Consider the following 14402-nt stretch of genomic DNA (forward strand, 5'->3'; position numbering starts at 1 on the left):
GTGAATCCAGCAGACGTCACATGAGGTCACAGAGTCTCCATCACTGATTAAACACCTCAGCTGTGAAGAGTATGACCAGGTTTGGTGTTGGAGTTATTAACACATTCAAAGCATTGTTATAAATATACAGTCCAGTAAGAGCAGCTCCCTGTTACAGGTGGTCTGTGTGGTTTAGTGGCCATAAAAATAAACATGTGACATCTCTGGTAGAATGAGCTTGACTCTGAACACTGGTCCGTGAGCTCAAAGGACCAAACGTTTGCTGCTGTAAGCCAACTGCTGATTTCTTGGCCTAGCCAAACAAAAACCTGTATGAGGTCACATGGTTTTTATTACTAGAGCGAGGATACTTAGAGTGCCCAGAGAGCTTTGTTCAGGGTATGGACGCTAAGTTCACAGGTCATATTTATGCTATGTCATTGTTGTACACCGTTAACCTCAGGATTACAGGTGTGTTCGTTCCATGTGGGTAGAGTCTTTATAACATTCAGGTGCAGCACAGTGCTCCATTTTATTTTCAGTGTGGACGTGTCCTTTAGTTTCAGATGACCGGTGTAATAATATCACTGTTGTGTTTTACATAAAGGCACAGAGACTCGTGCAGGGACATCATGCAACCCTCCCACAGAGATCCTGAACGGTCAGTGTGAGGCTGAGTGGTTGTCTGTACCTCTGTGGCTGCACTCGTTACTTACCCACCATGCACCACTGCTCTCAGTCAGGGACTGTAACCCATCTCCATCCCTGGGCAGGCTGTGATCAGCTGACCTCTCTGTAAGAGCCAAAGTCAATGTTTATGTTTTGTTTATTTGTTATGGTGGCACAGGTGTATAGCTTTACCTGCGTCTCACGTGATGGCATGTGGGTGTGGTCACAGGCTATTTACCTGATGTCGGTGTTTGCAGCAGGTGTGTTGGGTGAGTGGTTCGTGGGCAAACTTTTCTGTTGACCGTCATTTTTTGGCACACCAGTTAATCCATGCGCTAGTTGTAAATTGATTCAAAGCACAAAAGTTTGTTTTGTTTTGTCCTTAAAATAAATGTGCAAAGTACAAGTACGACTCATTATGGATTATTGGAGGCGCGTCACAGGGACACAACCAACTCAGCCGGCCGCGGCTTTATTTACGGATGAAAGTCGCAACGCTCTCTTTGGCTGCACACAGCTGGATTCATCCAGGTGTGAGCAGATGTCTTGTGATCTTCTAGGCTGAACTGCTGTAATTCATTATATGATGACCTCTGACAGAGCCACCCATTACTCTGTGACTCACAGCTTCCTGGTTCTGACCCATGTGACTGAGTGGACCAATCAGTGGCCGTCAGTGTGTGAACCCTCAGAGGATTCGTTAAAGCTGAAACATTCACTCAGATATGAGTTCTTAAAGATGTTATAAAGAGTCAAACATCAGCTCTGAGAGCAGAAATCAGTGGAGACATTCTGAGGTCCCTGAGCGTGCTCGTGGGTGGAGATCACACATCTGCTTCCTGACAATTTGACTTTGTTATAGTGTGTGTGTGTGTGGGGGGGGGGGGGGGGGAGTGTTTCTGCTAGTGTCCCAGGGGCAGTGTTCCCTGTAATGTTTCATGTGTCTGAACACACAAACTCCCTGAGCAGCCCCTTGGACCACTGTGAGCAACAGCAGACGTGTGCACTGTGGTCACACCAGCATCCAAGTTACATGTTTATTAAAGTAATCAGATTACAGCATTCATGTTACACTACTTTTAATTAACTGCTTTAGCCCACTTACAATGAAAATTAAATAAAATCTTGTTCATGACCTGTAGCATGTTAACACTATTGGAAGTAAAAATAACTTAAACTTTCTACCTGCAGGCCTGATGTGTCACTGCTGTAACACCTGTAACACTCAGCAGTCGCCTCATTGTTCTGACACACACAACAACACTACTGACTACACTACACACTAACTACACACTAACTACACACTAACTGCACACTAACTACACACTAACTACACAAGATTTGTGCTAAACGTCTCGAATCTCTCACATCTCAAACACGCCGTCACTCCTAAAACTTCCTCCTTCCTAAACAACTAAATGCCATGTTGCCATATCATTTTTTGATTGGTCCACATGGTACAATTTTCCACCAATAGGAAAGGGTGGGGGTGTTTTGTTTTTGTTTTTTCTCACAGGCTTTCGAGCGTTTTCCTTCTAAAACGCAGTTTTTCCCGTTTCTTCCTGCAGTAAATATAAACAACGACAGTATTCAGGAAGGAAACCAAACATTGCAGATATTTTATCATAACTCTGGTTTTACGTGGCCGATCAACACAGTTTAAAAACTGGTACAAAGTCCACACTTTGTCCGTCAGTTGTTCCGTCTGTCCTGCTCACATCTCCAATGGTTGGACACGTTGTCATTAACGTGGCTTCACTCCACATCAGCCACTTTGCTAAAACACAATTCAGGTTAGAATTTTTTTTTGTGCGCAACGCGCAGACACCATGCCAGCAGTGCGCAATTGCGCACTCGCACAGCTCAGAGGGAACATTGCCCAGGGGCATGTGGAAAAGCTGTTGAAATTAAATTAAATACTTTGTCATGATTTTTACATCAATGTGCTTTTCACAAAGACTATTAGCAGTAACAATGAAAATGACGTGCTGCCTGAACTACCCATGTGTTAATGCAGTGGTTCCCAACCCCCGGGCCACGGACCGGGCCGTGAGAGTCGAGGCTCAGTGTGAAATTTATGGTTTTCAGGGTTTTTATCGTTAACTTCGTTTCCCTGGGTCTTTTCCTGTGTTATAGTCGTGTGTCTTATTTTGAAAGAAATGTTTACACGTTACCATAGCGACCACAGAGCATTAAGGGTGCAGACAGATGCAGCTAACCAACATTTTGATTTCCCTTATTTGATTTATGGACCTAACTGTATGAACTGGACTTTGGCTTTAATGCTGCTCCTCTTCATCATTGCTGTGTTGCATTTCCATCATTCTGCTGGTGGATTCACTGCAGGCTTTAACAAACACTCCTTTGGGTCCAGGCCCAGCCACGTGTTTGTAAGCTGCTGTGCTCCTCACAAATAAAGCCTGAAGCAGCTCAGACTGTTAGAAGCAGCACTGAGCCCTGTTACAGTTATAGTGTTAGAGCAACGGCTGCAGCCTACAGCATTTAAACTAGCTGACAGTAAACACATCAGTCCAGATGTTACCACAGTACTTTGTGATGCTGAGAGTTAAAACAACTGAGACAGGCTGATTAGGCTGATCATTCCTTTTATCACGGCCTCTGCTCTGACTGGAGATCACACTGATTTCAGTTCATTTAATATGTGAGTGCACACAGTCGTTCTCAAGTGGACATAGATGATGACCAAGGACCAGGCTCACCTCATCCCAGCCTCTAACACAGTGTGCTGAGTCTGTGCTATGAATATGTTGCAGTGAGTACAATGTAAGCATCCACTGCACTTACAGTACCTACACCCAGTTACATGTGTGGTGAAGATACAGAGAATGAAATGTAATTATTAATGAAATAACCATCCATCCATTCTCAGTGCTTCCATATTAATAAATGACACATGATGGAAAACAGAACCTGAAATTGTTCAGTTTAGTACTTTTGTCTGTAAGCACTGTGCTTATAAAGGCCCTGACTGCTGTGACACATACAGCAGTAGATATATACATGATGTGGAAATCATTTTCACAGAGACCAGAAAGTCATTAAATCACTGCTGACAGTTCGGTTGATGTTCGGTCGTAGCTCCTGGAATGGCTAACTGAAGCTGGTCCTGATCCCAGGACCAGAGGGGACCGGCCCCATCCAACTACAGAAGAGCCCACTGAACGGTAAGAACAAGATCCGGGCTACCAACACCTACGCCCTGCCTGTGATCAGGTACCCTGCTGGGATAATAAGCTGGCCAAAGGAGGAGGTAGAAGCCACTGATGTCAAGACCAGGAATGCATGGAGGGTTTCTCCCCCAGACCAGCACCCTGAGGCTGTACGCTAAGGAGAAGGAAGGGGGCCGGGGACTGGTGAGTGTCAGCACCACAGTCCAGGATGAGACAAGGAACATCCACAAGTACATCACGAAGATGGCCCCAACTGACCGAGTGCTCAGTGAATACCTCAGGCAGCAGAAACCCAAGAAAGAGGAGGGAGACGAGGAACCATCATGGAAGGACAGGCCCCTGCATGGTATGTACCACCGGCAGATAGAGGAGGTGGCTGATATCCAGAAATCCTACCAGTGGCTGGACAAAGCTGGACTGAAAGACAGCACAGAGGCACTAATCATGGCAGCACAAGAACAAGCTCTGAGTACAAGATCCATAGAGGCTGGGGTCTATCACACCAAGACTGTATTTATATCCAGGCTGACATGGAACAGCCAGTAGTTCAGGGTTCAACACTCAGGAAAGTGTGAGACCTTCCACACTGACAGAAGCTGCTGCACATGATTAAACTGTTGTTTGTTAAAGCCTCACAGATCTGAGAGCAGAGCTCAGTGGGTGCACGAGCCTTTATACATGAAGCGTTTCAGGTTCATTTAAATCAGTGTTTCTGTTTCCAGCAGAGCAAACATGATCCAGCTGTTTCACATGGATCTGTGTGGATGCAGCAGCACCTGACTCTGTACATCAGGTGGGTCACATGACACCTGGACATTCACAGCATCGTCCCTCAACGGAGGGACCGAGTGTTTCTTTCCTCTTTAGAAAGCTGCTCTCTGTCCAGGAGCTGTTGTCACAGTACAAAAACAGGAAGTCACAGCTCTCTGCTCTGTGATTGGCTGCTTCTTATCTCAGCTTCCTGCAGAGGGTGGAGGTCTGCTACACACACCAACAGAAGTGTGACTTTCACTTCCTGTTTATTGGTGTTGTTGTTAAAGCTCTCAGGCGATGCTGCAGCGTCCCCTGCTGACACAAACTCCTCCCTCTGTCTCAGAGGTCAGAGGTCAGCCTGCTGCTGAGGGTCTGCCTGTTTATGGACTTCCTGTCACAGACCCAGGTCTCAGGGTGGATGCTGGTTTCTGATTGGATGGTGCAGAAACCCAGCTTCCTCCAGCCGAGATAGAAAAATCAATATTCTAATGTTCATGTTAAAGCAGTGAGTCTGTGGATTCATCACTCTCTGTGGGTCGGAGGCTCCAATGATCGTCTCAGCTGTTCTCACCACCTGCTGGATCTGGACTGTCTGAGGCGTCTCCATCAGAAAGTCCAGGATCAGTGTGGAGGTGTTCAGGCCCAGCAGGAAGTCTATCAGCGTCAGCAGAACCCAGTGTGAGCAGCACTTTGTGAGAGCGGGAATGAAAGGCTGAACTGATCAGTGACTGGATCAAACAGTCTCTGAGTAAGACCTGACTCTGATTCTGTGATGCTTTAATAAAACAGTGAAACATTACAGAGCAGATACTTCAGTGACACAGAGTCAGTCACAGAAACAGGATTGAAGTGATCCAGGAGTGTGAACTGTGGCTGATGAGAGAATGATTTGTTTATTACGGTTTATTCTGTGCTGCTGAGGTTAGCCTGAGAGTGCTAACAGTCTGAGCTCAGCCACAGCCTTAGAGTGTGAGCACCAATAAGCTGTGATGGAAACAGGAACAAACAGAATAAAGACAAACATCACGCCTCCAAGAAAGACGAGACAGACACAGAGCTGATCTTATCGCTATGGTTACTTCTGTTTTTAATGTGGAAACAGCTCAGTCACAGCTGAGGTGTCAAACTGTCCTTCAACACGTTTCTTATCTTTAGTGGCAATAAATTTATTGTTTGCACATTTTTATCTCTTCAACTCTGAGAAGTGACCACAGAGAAAAACAGGAACTAGACGTCGTACTGTCTTAAACTGAAAGGACGAAAATAACCTGCAGCTGTCACCTCATTTAAACTGTCTTTGAACTGAGATCCAGCAATGTGGGGAGAGATGGCTGCATCCAGGGCAGGTGCCAGAAACCGCAGGAACCCAGCTGCAAATAAAATAAAAACACTATTGAGCTGACAATGTGGAAGTGTCTGCCTGTGGGCCAAGTATCACAGGCTAATTGGTCAAATCCATAATTCCTCTTTTAGGATTGAGAGAACAGACTGTGAGACTCTTCCAGGGTTAGAATAGAAAGTAGATGAGACTAGACACGGACGTGAGAGCAAAGCAGGAACGATAAGGCAGAGAGATGTAACTAAAGTTATATAATCAAGAGCACGACTGCACAAAGGCATCACAGCCTAGTGACTGTTTGTGATCATTTAATATTCATCGCCTTAGTTAAGTTCTGGTCATTGGTTATGATTTGTAGTGTTTAGCTGTTTCTGTTACCTCCTGTCATCTCTACGTTCTTGTATTTCCTGTTTTACTTTGACAGTCTGTATTCTGTTGTTCTTCCTGCTGTTCTCCTCATGTCTGATTAGTCCCAGCTGTTCCTCTCATTGTGCTGCTTGAGTATATCTAGTGTGTGTTTCCCTCTGCTCCTGTCACTGATCATCCTCTGTGTTTCATCTGCATGTCTCCTGTTCATTGTCCCCTGAGTATCTCCCCCTGCGTTTCTTTTCCCGTGTTTCCAGGTTTTTCTTGTTTAGTTTGTCCTGTTTATGTTTTGTTCATTTCCTTCCTGCCTTGTTTAGATTCACATTCAGCCAAATAAAGGCTCACCTTTGGTTAAACATTCACCTCAGCCCTGTGTGTCTGCATTTGGGTCCGCTCTCTCTCCCCATGGTCTGCCAGCTCAGACCGTGATCGAAGGCATCTGCAGAGGATAGTGACACATGCACAGAGGGACACAGCATGAATCCTGATTGGCCGGGAGAAGGTGACCAGGTTAGATAGCTTGACAGCTTGGATTTATCTGGCATGTGTTTGAATCCTGCTCTGAATCAGTCTCATTAGGTAATGTTCAAATATGAACACACTATGAAAGGCAGCAACAAGTTTAATGTTCAGAAACCTAAAGTCTGTATCAGCAGCAGGATGGAGCTAAAATAAATGTTGGTTTCAGTTCTATGAAGCTTTGAGTATTTTGGATCAGTAGCTGCTGTGTTTGTTGCATCATATTGCTGTAACTGTTTATATGCTTTATATATTCTGAGCTAAGTTGATCTATAGTGTTGCATCATATTCTATAAGGATGTTATGTGTTTAAGATGCTTGTCTTTGAGATGGAATAGACATGAAATGATAGGAAATATAAATAAATATTCCTTGAATCTTTGCTGAAGCTCAGGTGCTCTTAACTCTCATAACCTGACATGTTGTGCTGTATCGTATGATGTAGGATGCTGACAGCTACATCTGTGTGATGATGGTGTGATGGGTATATTTACAGCTTGATATTCAGATTTCAGCCTCTGCCTTTGACCCAGAGGTGACAAAGTGTAAGCGATAAATGTTCACTCGGTATCTCCAGTTTCTTCTTTAAACACTCCGACTGAGTCCAACCATGAACCTGATCACTGATCTACACACGGTCATGTCTCCACTGAGAGTCAAAGCTGATGTTTGCAGTGGAAAACGTCTCTAAGAACATTTGTCAGCCTTGTTGTGGAAGATTTAAAATAACCTGCAGACACCTCGGTGAGCATGACTGAAGTGGGTTTAATGAACACACTGCAATGTGGAGGGAAACACTCCAAACACCAGGCTGATCTCTGAGCACCGCCCTCACATATACCCACTGTCACACAAAACACATTTCACAGCACGTCATACGTCCCTACACCTTCAGTCCAGCTCATCCTTGACCTCCTCCCACTCTAAGGAAAGCTACAGCCCTTGAACAGGATGTCTCTACAACAGGTCCACTGTGAAGGTGCAATAAACATGAGGCCCACTAGTGATAACATTCATGCTGGTGACAGGAGTGATTGCTACGACACCCTCATCAGCTTCCTCTCTATCAGCCCTGCAGTATTTTTAGCCTCTGCTTCACTTCTTCTTCTTCCTGTGGTTTCCTGCTGATCTGAGGACAGCTGTCCTTATTCTAACTGTGAGGTTGGTCTCTGTGGGCTCTGCTGTAAAGGCTCGGTCGAGTTACAACAGCCACGTGGCTCCATCTAGCTGTTTATCATAGGAAAGTAAGAGTAATGTGTTCATGTCGCATTTTCACAGATAAAAATCACAATAAAACCAGAAACATAAATAAACTATGGAACAATGAAATAAAAACATAAAAGACTAATTAATAAAAATATAAAATAAATAAGATATAAAATATAAAAAATATAAAATAAATAAAATATAAAAATAAGCAACATGAACTGCTTTTATGTAAAGGACAAAGCAGGACATCTGAGCTGAGAGCAGAATGCAACGCCTCAGGTAGCTTTGTGCGTTACAGCTGTCGATACAGGCTCAGTTCAGTCAACACTCAGTGTCAGTGTGGGAACCAGTGGCTGGTTCGGTGATTTGGCTCCGACGCTGTAGTTAAATAAATGACTCGGTTCACTTTATGTCTGGGCTGCATGTGTGGTTACTTGGACAGGAGTACCTGTCCCCTGTTCTTACCTCCACCTTGTTCTTTCTGTCTTGCTTCCATGTTTCCCTTTATAAACATACACATTTATATGTCTGTCTTTATCTTGATTCCAACACTGCAAAGAGCTTTTATTGTGAAGGGCCCAGGGAGGAGAAAGTCTTTATTTGTGTGCAGAGTAACGGATCTGTTTCTGAGAGCGGTCGGTGATGTCAGCTGTCAGTGAGGCTCAACGGGACTGTTACAGAGGATGAAGAGGACGATGAAGATCGTGCTCCTCTTAATCGGTAAGAAACACACACAGAGATGGGTGTGGCTTCATACAGACTGAGTAGCGGTGAGTCAAACCGTCCTCTGCTGTTAAAAGCGCTCACGTATTCTGTCATCGAGCTCGTTCATGTGAAGCTCGTTCATGTGAAGCTCGTCCCCGAGGCCTCCATGCAGGGCGGGGCCCGCGCTTTCAGTGTACACTGTGTTTAAGGACACTGTGTCTAAAATGTACGTAATAAATACACTACACATAGAGTTAGACCTCACAGCACAAGCATACTGCCAACCTACTACATGACTGTGTTGTACATACACATATATAGTGTGTTTTTTTAATTAGTGAAAACATCACGACGTCACCAGCAAAAGGAGAACACGCCACGGCCCACGCTTAAACAAGGAAGGTTTATTCCTCCAACAGATTTATTATTGAAATAGATGCAACATCCCCCCAAACAATCTCACACTGCAGCTACAGGAAGTTCCCACTGAGCCTCTTTAGATTTAACCAAAAACCCCAGGAGGGGGCGGAGCCTCATACACAAACAGGAAGTAGAAACAATAGCCAGCCCTCCCCCTGACACACAGCCAGGGGTGCGGTTAGCTCAGTGCTGTAACTCCAGCTTTAACACTGACGGAGCTGAGACCTCCACCCATATCGCACACACGTGTCAGACACCACGCTGGAGTTCACTGAGCTCCTGAGACTCATCCCTCCACACGTGTAAGCAGCTGCTGGTTGTGTACACCTGTGAGCACGGAGGTGTGTTTGTCTGGACTTCACTAATGTAGACCCTCGTCTTAAACACTTAGTCTTTGTGTGCTTGTAAATAAACTCTCGTCTAGTGTTTTAGTCAAATCCACCCGAGTAGCTACGACAGAGCGATCCAGCCAAGAAATGGACTCTCTGCACTCGACTGAATGTGTCTCATCCTCAGTCTTCCCAAGGAAACTGAGCTTGGAAGACATGACTGTGTCCCCCACCAGAGCAGGGTGCCATCACCAACAGCTCGGGGAATTTAAATGGATGAAAATCAACCAAAATTGCTTTATTGGTGGAAGTGCTGTGAGGATGAGCATTAATCTGTTAATATTTATCACAATAAAAGCTTTTTAGGCTCAGCTATGAATGTAGTCTTTCACACTAAATGAATAATTAGGCAGCATTTTTATCTTTATATTGTTTCAGTGTACACTGAGGACTGTGGGAACGTTGCAGTTTCATGTTCAAGTTTGATTTTTCCGATGTCGCAGATGCGTGTAAATATAGCTGACCAATCAACACGGTGGAGCATTTGATGGTTGTTCTCACAGAACGGCTCTCTGACATCAACTCCATTTTAGTTTTTTCCAACAGTGTGTTCAGAGAGGATGCATTTTTCACCAAAACGCAGCAAATTCAGTGCATATATAGATTATACAGCAAATCTGGAATAAATCTCACTTCTCACATTTGAGATTTTGACATTTTAAACAGCTTAATGCAAAATGTGCCCAGTTAACTCCTCATCCAGAGAGTCCGGATGCTAATGTAAAACTTCCACGAGCCCTTAAATCCCTGCTATGAGCTCGTTGCATTGAGCGAGGCTGTGACTGCCTATACTGGTGGCAACAGAGCGCACACAAGCAGCACAGGATTCAGTCCAAACCATTTATTGTTTGGTCATCTGGATGTCTTGGAGGATGACCGGGAGGGTCGTCACCACCAACCTTATTGATTATGTCTGAGTTTAAAAGAAGGTTGTATGAAAAAGGCAAAAGTAACCTGCTCTGCCGCCTGAGCTATAGCTGGGTGGCACCATAAAAGGACAGAATTCATCTCATTAAGTACTTTTACATCTAAACTAAGAACCGTTGAGGTCCATGACATGCAACTATTTCATTTAGATTGATTGTCATTTTTACTGAATTTTTAAATTGAATTTTAATGAACTTTATCATATTTTATTGTATTTTTTTAGTTATGATGTATTTTTGCGTGTTCTTGCTGCCTCTGTTTAATTGTGTGTGTTTTGCCTCTGTGAGACACTTGCTGCTGCCCATCTTGGTCTCCCTTGAAAAAGACGTTTTTAATCTCTATGGGATCTTCCTGGTTAAATAAAGGTTAATAACACTAATAATACATTTGAAAAAAAAACTGACCAGACATTTCAGTCATGCACAGATTTTAGGAAAATAACTTCATAAATCCTGGTTGATTCTTTTTGCCTTATACAGACGACTGCGTGGACAAAGTGGGCTCGAGTTGTTCTGTTGGTCACACACTCTGTGCTGTACTCACATTTCTTTGCCTTTGGCCTAAGAAATGAATGGTATAGTGGCAGGACTACAGGGCTGTGCTGCTCACCTTGATGTTGTAATTTACAGCAACACTTGAAGACCATGCAGAGTGAATCAGAGCTGTGTCCAGCTCTGACGTGGGATGCTTCACTGTGAGAAGTGCATAAAATGCAAATGCCAGTCAGTCCATGATCAGGGTAAGGTTGGGAATATCAAACACACAAAGTGATCCGTGGCCTGGAGATCAATGGCAGTCTGTTTTCTTTTCTATGTGAAGCCGGGTCACATTGTCAGTAAGAGAGCTGACCAGGTCCCTCAGTGAGGTGTTTTCATCGGGGCTCCTCCACAGCCTCACACTGAAGCTGGACAGTCACTTATAGATTGTGTTTGCCAGCCGACGATGTTGTACTAGGAGAGTCTACTGGGCGATTTCTTCTGGAGGGTGGGGTCTAGTTCTTGGACGGGTCTTTCTTCATAACTATCTCTCTGAAGCAGCAGTTGTTGGAGAGTATTCAAATTCTCCCTGCTGTCCTCTGAGGCGTTGGCTGATTAAGCACATGTGGTTAGTTATTCGTTAATGGTTTTGCTTAAAAAAACTTGTTTACAGTTTTTTACAGACGCTAGGACACATGTCTCAATACTTAGGTCACGTTTGCAAAACTCCTCACACAGTGAGCACAACAGAAGTCTATGTGGGCTAAACTGAGGACCAGTTATCATTGTTTTGGCACAAAATGCATTCAATGACTACATCTCTCAAATTTCATGAATCATCTTCTCACTCAGACACAACAACTGCCAAAAATCTTTGTACGTACAGGACATTTTGCATGTGCTTACATACTGTTTTCAAAACTGTTAAACTTATGGTCAAAACAATAACACAATGCAAAACTTGAAAAGACAGCAAAATGCAACAGCAATATTTTATTGAAACATATTTTAAATCTAAAAATGCAGTTTAACCAGCCACAGCTGATTCTCATTGTAGATGAACATCTGCACAGGTGTTACTGCTTCAATTTTTCAACTCCTTCAATTCTGGCAGCCAGAAGATTCTTTCCTAGGTGTATTGCCCTAGATGACATAAGATGTGATGTGGATGAGAACCTGTGGCCAAATGGAGAAGACCGAGTAGATTAGCATTACTATTGTATGTGTATCAGTGGATGGTGTGTATACAAATTCTTGTATTTTGGGATTACTTAGTGCAAAAAGATAAAAATACATAAACAAATATTAACGAATTCTGCATGATGTCTGATTCATTCCAGTAACATATATTGAAATTATAAACAGAGATGTGTCCTTGTTTTACACAAGAAAACACTGTAATGCTACATGTTGTTAGTGTTTTTTATGTCATTGTTTTGTGGGTGACAAAGTGTGTTTGTCGGCTGTCAACCTTTGCTAGTGTTCTGGAAGAATGAGTTTATTTGAGACCTGAATGAAGTGTTTTGGTAGTTGTAGTGCATTTTGAATGTGAAATGAACTGCTTTGCCAAGCTGACGGTCAGTTAGGAGGATTGTGTGAAGAGTTTTGCAAAAGTGACCTAAGTATTGAGAAATGTGTCCTAGCGTCTGTAAAAAACTGTAATTCTGAGCTACAGTTCTCCTCTGAGACTCCTCTCAGGCGTTGTGATACAGTATCACAACGCCTGCAGCATTTCCTCTCTCTGCGTCACTTATCTCTGCTCACACTCTGCTCCCTCCTAACGGTTCTAACTGTCATTAAGTTTTGTAATGACTGCAGTTACAGACGACTGTTTGGTCACACAGAGAAAGAAGCTCCTCACCTGTGCAGGTACACAAGGTGGTGGAGGAGCCTCTGACCTTCAGTGACCTCTGACCTCCTGTTGCAGGTGTGTGTGTGCTGCTGCTGTCTGCACCGACTGTTTCTGCAGGTGAGGAGATGAAGTGAAAACAATCAGTGAGACTCAAACAAGAACACAAATACACTTACTGTGTCTCTGTGTGTGTGTGTGTGTGTGTGTGTGTGTGTGTGTGTGTGTGTGTGTGTGTGTGTGTGCGTGTGTGTGTGTGTGTGTGCACACTCTGCTGGTGCCGCTCTTCATCACCAGTGTGACAGAGTCCTGAACACAGCCTCAGTTTGCATGTTAGTCCTCCAAGTTCCATCTGAGCTTTACAGAAAACACACTTTGTTCCTCTGAAAGCCAAAGATCACAGCTGAGATAAGGGAGATTTTTCCACGTTAAAGTGCTTCCATTAGTGATGCTGCTGATGCACACATCATCTCTAAGATCTGAATGTTGAAGACAAACACAAATATCTGTTTATTATGAGGCTAAAAGCTTGATGTAGACATAACAGTGTATAACATGTCAGCAGCATTTAACAGCCCTGCACACCAGCACTGTGCTTATATTAGACTTTAATCAACACATAGTTATGATTTCATCACCTCTGTGTGTCCTCCAGTGTCTCTGTCTGTCAGTCCAAACCTTCAGCAGGTCTTCAGCAGGTCTTCAGCAGGTCTTCAGCAGGTCTTCAGAGGATCTTTAGTGGATCTGAGTTGTGTTGATGATGGACAGACAGCTGAAGGATGGACAGTGAAGAGGAGCAGAGGAGGACCCACTGAGGACTGTGCAGGCTTTGGGAGGCTGCTCCCAGTGAAACCTTCTGGTGTGAGGACTCCTCTGGACAGCAGAGTGACAGAGTCTCCCTCAGTGTCCAATCAGACACTAAAGGTGAGATGTTCCAGCTGTGTCTCTGTCTCTGTGTGACTCTGCTCTCATTAACTCTGTTTGTCTCTGATGGTCAGGTAAAGATGTCATCCTGGAGATCCCTGCACTTCCTGTGAGGACAGGAAGTGATGTCATTCTGCGCTGCAGACAGAGGAATGGTGCCACAGTCAGAGCTTATTTCTACATTAAAGGAAGTTCTGTTGGTCCTAAACCAGAGCACATCATATCCACAGGCTGTGAGGCTCCTGAATTCTCTACCCCCCTCTCATGGACAATAACCATATTCAATTTCTTAATAGCATTGAACTGGTTTAAGGATTGTCTTGTTGTACTGGAGTCACACTGGGTTAAATACTTACACTTGGGCTTTAAGGGGTATTTATTATTTTCTTCATTATTTTATTTACGGGTTGTACAGAAGCCCCAAACGTAATTTCATTGTTCTCTGACAATGACAATAAATAAATAAATAAAATAAATAAATCATCACTAACATCACGCAGGCTGATGAAGGTCTCTACTGTTCTACTGATCAGGGTGGAAAGTCTCCTCAGAGCTCTCTGAGGGTCAGAGGTCAGAACACTGACATCACTTCCTGTTTAAAAAATGATGTAACATTGTGACCTGATAATAAACTGACTCTTCTCTCCTCCAGATCCTCCCAAAATCATCCACCCTCCTCCTCCAAGC

General features: G+C 43.9%; 1 protein-coding gene across 1 annotated transcript in view; it reads left to right on the forward strand.

Moving 5' to 3' along the window:
* The first annotated feature begins 8229 nt into the window (after positions 1-8229).
* The window catches only part of LOC146712202 (uncharacterized), a 7923-nt gene continuing 1750 nt past the window's right edge, over positions 8230-14402 (forward strand). Inside the window, exons 1-5 of the mRNA XM_085441914.1 lie at positions 8230-8745; positions 12870-12911; positions 13447-13715; positions 13790-14285; positions 14368-14402. The exon at positions 14368-14402 is cut by the window's right edge and continues 172 nt beyond it. Coding sequence (XP_085298040.1) covers positions 8709-8745; positions 12870-12911; positions 13447-13715; positions 13790-13828 — 387 coding nt within the window. The 5' untranslated portion in view covers positions 8230-8708 and the 3' untranslated portion in view covers positions 13829-14285; positions 14368-14402. The remainder of the gene's footprint in view (positions 8746-12869; positions 12912-13446; positions 13716-13789; positions 14286-14367) is intronic.

Source organism: Copadichromis virginalis, linkage group LG3 (genome assembly GCF_057382275.1).
Source record: "Copadichromis virginalis isolate Kocher_CV1m ecotype Utaka linkage group LG3, C_Virginalis_male_GT1.1, whole genome shotgun sequence".
Taxonomy (NCBI): domain Eukaryota; kingdom Metazoa; phylum Chordata; class Actinopteri; order Cichliformes; family Cichlidae; genus Copadichromis; species Copadichromis virginalis.